Below are 12620 nucleotides of genomic sequence, written 5' to 3' on the forward strand. Positions count from 1 at the left end.
AGGATATGAGATGGAGTGAGTGTTTAATAAAACGTGTGTGCCTGTCAGTGTGCGTAACTCCCCAAATGTCTTTATTACAATGTTTGTAATGAATGTCTTTGGCTGAAAAAATAATCTCTTGTCACACGAACGAGCACACGATGTAGATTGACTTTAGAAAGAACCTCTGAACATATTATTATCAAGGTAAAACCTCTCATATCTCTCTGTCGAATCAACAAATTGAAGACATTTCAGCCAGGCTAGTCAAGTGTAAAAGGTAAGTAAATAGTGAGGAAAGATTTTTGTTAACATTTGTTATTTGATATATTTTATATAGTCTTGGATGTTAAGTAACTTTATGAAAATATTAATATGTTTGTCTGAAATGTAGGCTTTCAAGGGATAGTTAAAATCTGAGAAAATATTTGAAAGGATGCGATTCTCTGTTTGTTTCTCTTTAGATCTTTATTTAGAAGGGAAAAAATAGTTTACATATGACTTACACTAAATATAAATAGAAGCTGTAACAATTGATGAGTATGTCCGCTGATAGATTGTTAAAGCGACAACTAGCATGGCTACACGACGTTTTTAATTATTTAGAATGTTTCTACAAACGCATTTTGAGAACTGTCACGCCATTTACCAATTTACTGCATATTTTAAACAAGGTTATATAGCAGAACAGCCAATTTCATATAGAGTCAGTGACAGAGAATGGACATGATGGAAGGAAAAAAATGGGTTCTAGGATGCCGACATTTTAGATTATAAAACAAATTATCAGGATCACAATTTATTATAATCATTGATTTACATGATTGTGAACATCAACAAGACATAAAAAACGGTAGAGAGAAGCCCATTGAATTGTTCTAGTGAGGGCAAGATCACGGTGCAATCTCATGACAAATGAATTTAACAACACTTTATTCATTGTTTCTCCATGATTCATTTTCAGATGGATGTTATTTTCTGTGTTTTCACGGTTCTTGTCACCCAACAATCCTCATATTTTTATCAGCAAGTTAATGCCCAAGGTAATTCTACTACTAGTTGTAGGAGTTGTAGTCGTAGTAGTAGTAGTAGTTGTTGTTGTAGTGGTCTGATTTTACTATTTCTATTTTCACTACTGCTTGTATACTTCTAATGATCTTCATTATACTACAAACACTAAAAATGCTACTGCTATAACTAATACTCTTATTGATATGCTGTTATTTCGTCGGTATCATTATGAACGATAAGATTGCCTTATATTCTATTACTATAAGAAAAGAAAAAGGAGACGCTAGTGGAAGAGCAAGATGAGTAAGAAGAAGAAAGAGTGATTTGAATGAAGAGGAAAATCTTAGTAATAAAGCAATATAATGTAGTCACTATCTTCGGGAATCCATGTACATTGATAAACTATGATATCCTGCTCAGTGTTTCGGCTCCCCTTACCATACCAATCCTTAAGTATGATTTTATTTTTGATCAGATGCCGAATTTAGTGGAAATGGATACATCGTGCACAACGAGTCTTGCTACTTCTTCTCAAACATCCAATCAAATTTCAGGACATCGAATCTATTTTGTAAAAATCATGGAATGCACTTGGTTTCCATACAATCTTCTAACGAGCAGTCGTTTCTTGTCGAAAAGATCATGAAGAGAGGTATTGAAGATTACTGGATAGGTCTATCAAGGTTTTCATGGTTAGATGGATCTCCTCTGTCGTATATTAACTTTCCAGAAATCAACAAGGCTCTTGATGATGACGGAAGGTGCTTCAGGTTAAGAGCCCACAGGAATAATTGGCATGATGCACCTTGTTCCCTCCAATACAAGTTTATCTGTGAAGTGGAATATGGTAAGCAATGTAAATGTCGTTTGCAATATTTCCGTTTGTCTTTTAATCAATAACTGAACTATATGTTGAAGCAGAAGAGATGTGTTTCAATATCCAGAAAAAATGCTCGTCTATCGTAATGGTACAGTCTGGGTTAGGTTTTAGCGTCCCCATACATGACATGGGAAATTAGATTGGTAGGAAGAACATCCTATTATTTTTCCTTTCTTTCTTTAAAGGTCAAGTCCACTTCAGAATTTTTTTTTTTGAATCAATAGAGAAAAATCAGACAAGCATAATGCTGAAAATTTCATCAAAATCGAATGTGAAATAAGAAAGTTATGACATTTAAAGTTTCGCTTATTTTCACAAAATAGTTATATGCACAATTTAGCCACCTGCAAATGAGGGAATCTATGATGTCCCTCAATCACTATTTCTTTTGTTTTTTATTGTTTGAATTATACAATATTTAAACAAGTGTTTGGTACTGCAAAATCGTAAGATAGCCTTAAAAACTGACATACTGAAGCTTTTCGACATGCACTCATCGGAGTAAAATCGCATGAATGACTAAAAACGCTAGAGCAAAACAATATATGATAGAACCGTAACCAGACAATGGACGCTAAACAGCGAGCCGTGATTGGCTGTCAAGCAAACAAGTTAGGCTTGGTACCAGCCGTATATTGAAGCGAAGCAACTAAAAAAAACGCAAGGGTTATTTCAATATTTCAATTTTTACAGATTTGACAATAAGGACCGACTTCACTGAACCATAACATGTTAAACAATGGTAATGCCACATGTTCAGGGAGAAATAACACTTTGTTTCACAGGACAATGATTAGAAAATTAGAATATTTCATATAATAAAATACAAAAGAAACAGTGAGTGAGTGATGTCATCAGATCCCTCATTTGCATACCGACAGGATGTGCATATAACTATTTTGTAAAATTAAGCGAAACTTCAAAATGTCATAACTTTCTTATTTTACATCCGATTCGGATGAATTTTTCAGTGTTATGCTTGTTGTATTTTTCTCTTTTTATTTAAATCAACAATGTGTTGAAATGGACTTGTCCTTTAAGGGGGGATACCCCTTCGAATTTTTTCCGCTTGCTTGATATTTGAGGTGGAATACATGTCTTTTTTTATGAAAAAAAACCTTCCTTGGAAAAAAAAACATACGGGCTTTCATATGATCTCCCTTTCAAAATACCATGAATAATCAATACTGCTCATTAATTGCTCTTACAAATCTCGATATAAATATAACCCATTTAACAAGTTCGAGAAAAAAAATTATTTTCAAAATATACTGAATACATATCTGTCTTGGATACAAAAATCAATAGAAAAAAATAATATCCATGTTGCCACTGTGACCACTGGCGGATCTAGGGGGATGCACAACCGGCCCATGCCCCCCCCCCCTTAAGAGGCACAATAAAAATTCGTAATGTCAAAAAATGCCGTTCAAACAAAAGTGTCCCCCCCCCCCCTTCGAAAGTGAAGACCTTTTTTTGCTTGTCAATTTTTTACGTGGACGAAATCCGATATTGTTTGTTGAAACCTTTTTTTAAATTTTGCTTGTTAAATTTTTATTTTTCCTCGGGAAAATAACCCCCCCCCCCTTTCGAAAAATCCTGGATCCGCCCCTGACTGTGACAATAGTAAGTATTTGTGAATCACAAATACTTACTGTGGTCACAGTGGCAACAGGATAAGTCCATGTCATTCATTCGATATTAAGGCCGGAATAAGGGTGTGGGTTCAAAATTCAATGTAGTAATTAATTTAATTTGCATTATTGACTTTTTATTGTTTGAAATTGAGGCGACACTTCGAAAAAGCCCAACATTCGTAACGGATTGGTTCAAGCGAAATAAATCCGTGACAGGGATTGAGCCAACGGCATTCTGACTCTTGATTTTTTTTTTCTTCCCACTTCAGATTTTTCTTTATTATGCCTCATGGGGGAGTTCAGACATTACGTGTATGACCAGTCCTGTTATTACTTTTCTACGCTCATTGAAAACTTCAAAACTTCAAAATCAAGATGTGAAAACTTTGGAATGCATCTCGTGTACATCGAATCCGAGGATGAAGAGCAGTTCTTGATCTCGAAGCGTGAAGACGACACTGACTATTGGATAGGGATGGCCAGTGTGGGCTGGCGAGACGGGTCACAGATCAACTACAAAAACTTCCGTGATGTTCAGAGCACGTTCGACAGGGGCGGTTTGTGCTTCCTGTTACGACATCCGGATTTTGACTGGCACGATATGACCTGTGATTCAACGCATCGTTACATCTGTGAAAAGGTGTTCGATGGGCAAGGTATTAGGGAGTGATTGCAAGCTTCTTACAACACCTAATCATTATATATACCTATCTCCCTTATACACACGCACCATCACGTAAAACCCACACACCCACACGCGCATACACCCCCCCCACACACACACACTCACACCATGTCCATTTTCCCGCCATCATCTTCAATTATATAAAAACTCTCATAATCAGTTTGCGTACAGCCGACATAAAAAATATTTGCAATTTTTCGTAAGCCTTGAAACTTATAAGGACGAACTGCTTTTCCGGTTCAATTATTTTCGACAATGACCTCCCAGGTGTTCTTGATCATTTGAAGGACATTTTCCATTACATTTGCTGAGCTCTTGAACACGCCTTGCTTTTCTTTCAATCTTTATTGATCAAAATATAAATAACAATATAAATCAAACACTTTCATTTAAATGATTAGACAAAGCAGCACTTTTGTATATTCCAGTTTATAAAGACAGATACAAAAGACAAATTAAATATCGAATCTCCATTTTTTTAAATGTACAGGTAACATACAAATATTGTTAATTTTAGACTAAAATTCGACTGATAAAATATTCCATATATGTCGCCCTACTTCTATAACTAACTCCATATGAAGAATGATTCATCTTTAATTGTTTCCCCCACACAGCCCATATGATATCCACCTCCTTCAAACTTGCAGCTGACGATGCAACGCTGGACGATGAAGCCATTATATCATCCTACTCGGTGCGCTCAGTACTTAGGTGCGCGAAGTTGTGTATGGGTGACAAAGATTGTGCTTACTTTACATTTATTGCACACGAGAGGGCGTGTTCTATTGGCCGGTCATTACTCGCAGCGGACGTTTCTCACTTGGAACCACGACATGGAGCTCGGACGTACTCCATAATTTAGAATTTAAATGAAGAATTGATTCGATGATTTCGAGTTCAATATCATTCGTGTACTAGGAATAATATGTAAGCTCTCTCGCATAATATATAGCGTTTGATTTGACTTTGAACGCTTCTTATATTAAACAAATTCATGAATATAGGCTTATAATTATCATCATCTACATATCATCTGCTCTTTTGTTAAGAATATAAACACCATTCCCTATGAATTGGATGTTTCGAGTTTACATTTGCTCATTCGTTCTGCTGTCTTTTCTTGTCTTGCTTCGTGAAAATGTGTTAATACCTTCGACACGTAGAACGTGTAAAGCATGATGATCATACCTTGGAGCTATAGCTCCATGATCATAATTTCCCCCGACGTACTACTTTAAGAAGAACACACACAAAGAACAATATCTGTGATATATTTTAATGTTTTTAGATTTTCGTTTATATATAAATACAAACGATGAACCTGTTGAATATAGGGCGACCAGCATTATAATGCATACATGTATGACAGTGTATGAATATATACAAGTTGACTGTTCATGTACAATCATGCAAATTGTCATATCCCTTTGTGAATTTGTTTATTTATCATGTTGTTTTCATTATTATGCTCATAAAGTTTTGGCAAATTAAATGTTCGATCGTAATTTCAAGGAACTATCGATCTGGAAAGATTCATATATGACCGTTGAATAATGGTATTTAAAAGAAGATAATCTGAGAAGGATAAACAAAGGGAGAGAGAGAAAGAAAAGAGAGGCAGGGAGCAAGACAGGGAAGGTGAGCTGTGAAAACGAAGATAGTTGAAATTACAAAAGGGAGAGAAAGGTGACCGTTAGGCTTATATATCCACTTTCTTTCCTTCTGTATATATTGTACACTCTAAGGAAATATTTGGTAAAAGTGCTCCATGAGGGTAATTATGTGTCCAACCAACATTGGAAATTTCTTTTGGGCATTTTTATTTATCGAGCGTGATGAAACTTTTGCCCATTTTAAAGTAATTGTTGCTTATTTTCTAACCATATATTGGACAATATGCTTCCCGCATTTGGTAAAGTACTGCTCAACATTGGTTTGAACCTCGTGGTGGTAAAAATTTTACCAATTATTTTTATACAGTGTACATGTATAATTGTTATTAGATATCATCAATATGGGGTGAGACTATTCCAAATAAATATATGTATACTCCCTGCGAGGTACTTTGGTCGCATCCTACATGATTGTAATGAAAATTGAAAATGGAGGTTATCCATATTTTCTAGAGAACTTTAGTTTTCAAAAGTTTTGAATTAAAACACACACAAAAACACAAGAGCTGTATATTCCTGCGGTCGACGACGTTGTTTCCGTAATGCGGTCGGAGTAGGCCGAAAAAGAGGCGGGCGCGTGCTCATTTCATAATTGATTGCAGAAAAATTAATAAAATCAATTACCACAAGGGTCAACGCTTTGATCGTGGAGACACGATACAGTGGTGTACATGATTATAGTCCGTTTTGACATCCTAAAGAGTGCTAGAGGTCTAAAGTTCAAATAAAGTGGCTCTTGGATACGTAAAAATGATGCACACGTAGGATACATTTTATGATTCATCAGAAAGTTTCAAATGAATGTTCATTCTACTCGGACAAAAAGGTAAAAAATCAGAAAAAAACATTATGATGATGATAATAATCATAACAAAAAAAATCCGCTTTCGGAACGACGCGACGTCCCTAAGCGTTTTACAGCTATATTATTGTCCCGGTCATCGGATCCTGGCATGCCCGTATGGCAAGCCGTTTTAACATTTATTCACATTTTCTGATATCAAGAATTATATTTCTTGATATCAAGAACTCATTTCTTGATATCGAAAATTCATCTCTTGATATCAAGAATTGAATTCCCACACCAAGTTGATATCTCATTGCCCGCACACAATACATACACTTTTCCACTGCCTACATGGGGAGCATTCAAACAAGAGTTCCATGACTCAATTGCTAGGCATACTACATTCATAGCTACTACGTATTCGATAATTTCATCATCGTTATCATTGTCATATTACTTGACCATCATTAATATCGCCATGGCTGTCAACTTAATTGTCAACATATTCATCATCATCATGATCATCATCGTCATCATCATAGCAATCACAATGGTAATCATAATGACCATGATCATCACTGTCATAGTCAGCAGCAGCATCATCGTCAACATCATCATCATTTTTGTCGACATGATCATCATCACCAACATAAACATCATCGGTCATCATCTCCACCATCATCGTCATTTCCACCACCATCATCATCACCATCACCACCATCATCATCACCAGCATCATCATCACCGTCATCATCACCATCATCATCATCATCACCACCGCCATCATCAATATCATCCCACCACCAACATCATTATCATCAACATCTTCGCCTGTATCCCAACTTTCTAACTTTGAAGGATGTCAAAATAATGCAACAAAAGTCAACCACCCGTCAAAAAGTTGAAATGATCTCATTTGTCGGTAACCAAATCAACCTGATTGACAAGGAAGGATAACTCGTACATGATATCTGCGATTATTGCCAATTTGAAGGCGGGGTTTAAGCGATGACTTGTTTCATCAGGTGGCAATTGGAGTTGATTCACACTCCGGGAGTGGCCGTGAATAGTGGGCATGATTTTTCCCCTTCCAATTAACAGTTCGAATCGAGACTTCTTCTAGAACTTTTCCTAAGTTCGAATACAGACTGTCTAACTTTGCTGCTTGAAAGTAGAAGTCCCTCTTTTTTTATTTAAGAGCCGTGAATGCTTGCATTTCAAAAACTATTTTCCTTTCCATGTTTAAGACGGTCACCTTAATGATACACATGGAGATAAAAGTAGAAATAAAACAGATCGACATAGACATGATAGAGAGAGAAAAAAAGGAGTTGAAAATAGCTGAGTGTGAGGCAGAGAGAGAGAGGGGGGGCAAGTAAAGGAGGATGTGTGTTATTGGAAGGGGTGAACAAGTAGTAGAAAATGTAGGAATGAGGAGAAAGAAGGGGGGTGAGACAGGGGAGAGGAGAGAGTGTGAGGGTGGTACGAAAAGAGACACATGGACATTAAAGTGTGCGAATGTGCTCAGTAAGGCCACTTAAATCTATCAATCAAGCAATGACCATGACAAAATCATGGACCTAGGTACATGATCAAACAAGACTCTTATTATACACAGCATGTTAAAGCTTGGTTTACCACTTATCCTGCTTATTGATATACGTCTGGTCCTTTGAAGTCAACCGCACCAGGTAGACACACCTGAAATACCTCATTAGTAGAAGAATGGTAGACCACTGACAGAAGGACAAGGAAACGTTACTCAATTATCTTTAGAGCTGGTGAGAAACAGTCCTACTAGATTTTGATTTGATAGGTACGCAAACTGATTAGGAGAGTTTTTATATAGTTTAGTGTTAAATTTTAAACTGAATTGACCACGATTAGGGCCCTACATGTTATAATTTTCGTTCGATACATTAAGATTTGCTACGCTCTACTTTGATAAAAATGCAAATAATCAAAAATGATAATTTTATGATATTGAAGATGATGGCGGGGAAATGGACATGGTGTGAGTGTGTGTGTGGAGGGGTTTTATATCATACGTGATGGTGCGTGTTGATGTGTGCGTGTGTATAAGGGAGAGATGTATATATACTATTAGGTGTTGCAAGAAACTTGCAATCAATCGCTAGTCCAGATTTGGTCCTAAAACCATTCATTATTCTGGTAATCAATTACAAAATGATGCCTGATCTTCCTCTTGCAACAAGAGGTAAAAATTAATTTGTTCTAGTTACAATTGATCTATCAATTGTCAATAGAATGATTGATTGTAAATATTTTAATGCAAAACCCATTAAAGGGATGGTCCGGGCTTAAAATATTCATACCTAAATAAATAGACTAAAATTTGCAAAGCATTATGCTGAAAATTTTATCAAAATCGGATAATAAATAACGAAGTTATTGAATTTTAAAGTTTATCAATATTTTGTGAAAACAGTTCTTTGCACATCGTCATGAATATTCATTAGGTGGGTTTATGATGTAATATCCCCACTTTCCTTTTCTTATGTTATTACATGAAATCATAATTATTATTTTTTTCATATATGAGTAAATGATGTGTCTCCATTATGATGAAATTAAGTTGCGGCAATAAATAACTAATGCACTTAATCAGTTGTCAATCCAAATGTTTTAGTTCTTGGTAGAAAAATTCCGAATAAACTTAATTTCATATAATAAAATACAAAAGAACAAGTGGGATATGACATCATCAGCCCACATAAAGAATATTCATGAAGACATGCCCAGAACTGTTTCACCGGAATAATGCAAATCTTTAAAATTCAATAACTTCGTTATTGTTATCAGATTTTGATGAAATTCTAAGCATTTTGCTTTGTGAATTTTACTCTATTTATTTAGATATAAATATTTCCAGCCTGGACCATCCCTTTAAGGGATACCGAAAGGCGGCAAATGAAAGAGGGGAGGATGAGGGGGGGGGGGGCAAATTTGGGGAAGTCTTCATCGATCCAATAATAAGACAGCTCTCAAATCATGTCATGTAATTAGTGTCATATCAACGTCATAATTCAATCGGAGAGTGAGATAATACGATCTCTATCCGCACAGCACTCCTTTGAAATTATATTTTGACACTCGACAGGAAACAGCTATATTTCAAACGCTAGTTTGGGGAAGGTTAGTTGGCGTAACCTTAATTTTGAAGTTTTGACAGGGTGTACCGCCTTGTTATCTTATGGCATTGGTGGTGATGTTTGTGTAAAACGCAGGTGTGATGCGCAGACGAGTTACTAATGAGAAACCCCGTTTATACCGAGACATAGTCCCGAAATTCTCTCAGGTGTCTTCTACGTCTTATCTTTAATAAACACTTTCTATACAATACTTTGACATTTCCGTAGCCATCATTACATGGATTTTATTTTTATTGTTTGCAGTGGTGATAAGTAACACTTGACATAATCTTAGAGCCTTCATCTTTTGACGTATAAGCAGATGCATTTCTACATGGGGAAATGATGGTGAGTGAATCAGAAAATTAACGATTGATGAAAAAATAATGAATGGAAGACTTTCTTATTTTCGCAGGACAGACTAATTTTATCTTTCAAATCCTTGCAAAAAATATACTGGTTAGTTTATACCTATGCGTTTTTGTTGTGTTCTTCTATGTTCACTGGAGGATCCGAAGGGGGGCGGCACATCTGAACCGTGACCCCACCCCCCCCCCCCCCGAGAGCCTTTAAAATATTTATAGTCTGAAATGTTTTTCTTTAATAAAATGCCCCCACCTTTTAGAAAATCCTTAATCAGCCGCTGTTCCTGGATTTTTTTAGTTTGATTTGTTCATGGTAGTCCTAAATTCAAATGGCTCTGGGCCTTGGAAAGAGGTATAGAGACGTGTACTAATCACATACATGCATGTATGGCTACTGAAGTCTGGGAACGTCCAAAAATGTCACCATCCGAAAGACATAACTATGGATCGAGCCTCGAACCCTGCTTTTACTGGTAACTTCCCCATGTAAGTTTGATTATCATGATTACAGGCGCATGCCGTCAAGCCCAGTTATGGTTCCCTTCAAACAATGATCCACCTGAGGATTGATTTTAAGAATATGCAATTCCAAGGTTATGTTTTGGGGCTTTTGTTTTGCATTTTTCATCTGCCATAAGTCGAATCTAATAATGCAAAACCTCTCATTGATGACAATCCTGTTGCATGTGGGTTGATAGCTAGACGTCTAGAGCTCGACTTAATTATTTGCTAATTGATCATGTGAACTGCTTCGAAAGTTAATGATGTGTCTTTATTGAAAATAAAAGATGTAATAAAAAGTCATCAATGTTCAGAATATTCTTGTTTTCTATTTTTCTTATGTCGAAATAGAATTCACCAAATCAAGACCAAAGGCGGTTGCAAGTAGGTTAATCAGCGTATGGAGTTTGACTTTGAAACCGACACGTGATCTGCTAAAAAAATTGAACATCAATCGGAATTGGGAAACATAATAAACATGGAATTATCTATCATTGTTTTTTTTTTCTAACTGCTAATCATATAAACCTGATAAAGCAAGACCATAGGCTTACTGCACTCCGAGTTCGTGTGTGTGTGGGCTAATCGCATTCGTGAGCTTGACTTATCCATTCATTCATAAAGGCTAGGAACACCACCGCATCTTCTCCCATCACAGGGGTTATAAAAATATTGATATAAATTTGATATGAAAACTTCGGGCTTTCTTTGGGCTAACTGTGTGTTCTCGGCAAATTGGTCATGAAAAAAAGAGAGTTTTGAGAGGAATTATGCGAAGGATATAATGGGTGGGTTTGAAACGGAAGAGACCGTTTTACACTGTAGGGAGGTAAGTGGTGGTGTGTGGAGAAGGTTAACAAAGGTGGCATAAACAACTTCTCTGCCACGACCTCAGAAACTATCCAAAGCACATACCCATGAACATGGTGAATTCAGTTATCCAAACTATAAATTTCATCTACAAGTGCTTCTAAAATCAGAAAATGATTATACAATGTAAACATTTTGTCATCAAAAACTTTTTAGTCAATTATTGTAATTTCGTCATGAATCGTTAAGCCCACTTATTTGTTTTTTCGGGGAATGTTGTTTTTAACTTCAGTTTTATCTGAAGAAAACGGAATGATTTTTCACCCGATCGCTACACACTTGCCTTAGCATTTCCCATACAATATTAAACACTTTCTTTACTAAAATATATTTAATTCTTACATCAGGAATTCTTTCAAATTTTGTTCCATACTTCGACAGTTCTGACATACCTAACAAGCTCTGATTTTCATATTATACATAAAATCATTTTACTAGATTGCATAGCGGAATTCATTTGGCGATGAGGTGTTGATACTAAAACAAAGGAAAACAAACAATTTTTTTGTAATGATAATTAAATTCCTCCAGTAATGTGCATCGACATAATTCCTGACAAACAGCGACCATTGTTGAAAGGACCTGAAAAGAAATTAATTTTTAAAATCCTTTATACTGCACTTTTTATGAGTCATTCAGTGATAAAAATTAAGTAAATAAAATCCCTTATATATGATTTTTACTTAGGTTTTCTTTTAGGACACCCATCGGTTGCTGACTTTGTAGAGACAAACTTCGGCACAGTGAGAATGGGGCATCTTTCGAGCGATTATCTCAGCATAAAAACACGATATAAATTATTATTGGCGAATAGACATCATGTCACCTTCTATTAGCATCATACTGGAGCCCTGTCCCGTTAAAAATGAGGAGGAAAAATATGAAAAATTGGAACAAACATGAGCAAGCCACCCAGGTAGACGGGTCAAGAGGACTGGTGGTAGGCTGGTCTCCGTGCTGTGATTCGAACCACAGTAACCTGCGGGCGAGGCCTGGGAGGTATGAAGGAGGGTGTGTGGAGTGGAAGAAAGGGGTGACGAGGGGGGTGTCGGAGTGGTGGTGGTGGTGTCGATGATG

At 36.2% G+C, this 12620-nt stretch overlaps 1 protein-coding gene across 1 annotated transcript; it reads left to right on the top strand.

The window, feature by feature from the left end:
- On the top strand, window positions 1-5704 carry LOC135154832 (macrophage mannose receptor 1-like). The gene is made up of 5 exons (XM_064103019.1): window positions 1-259; window positions 944-1022; window positions 1466-1837; window positions 3777-4163; window positions 4810-5704. The coding sequence occupies exons 2-5, from the start codon at window positions 944-946 to the stop codon at window positions 5055-5057; spliced, it is 1086 nt and encodes a 361-aa protein (XP_063959089.1). The 5' UTR covers window positions 1-259; the 3' UTR covers window positions 5058-5704.
- The last annotated feature ends 6916 nt before the right edge of the window (window positions 5705-12620 follow it).

This window comes from Lytechinus pictus, chromosome 8, assembly GCF_037042905.1.
Source record: "Lytechinus pictus isolate F3 Inbred chromosome 8, Lp3.0, whole genome shotgun sequence".
Taxonomy (NCBI): domain Eukaryota; kingdom Metazoa; phylum Echinodermata; class Echinoidea; order Temnopleuroida; family Toxopneustidae; genus Lytechinus; species Lytechinus pictus.

Excerpts from the sequence above, each read along its gene's own strand:
- LOC135154832 (XM_064103019.1), top strand. The coding sequence starts at position 944 with ATGGATGTTATTTTCTGTGTTTTCACGGTTCTTGTCACCCAACAATCC. Across the intron at positions 1,838-3,776 it reads TATCTGTGAAGTGGAATATG|ATTTTTCTTTATTATGCCTC; the intron begins GTAAGCAATGTA and ends TTCCCACTTCAG. Across the intron at positions 4,164-4,809 it reads AAAGGTGTTCGATGGGCAAG|CCCATATGATATCCACCTCC; the intron begins GTATTAGGGAGT and ends TCCCCCACACAG.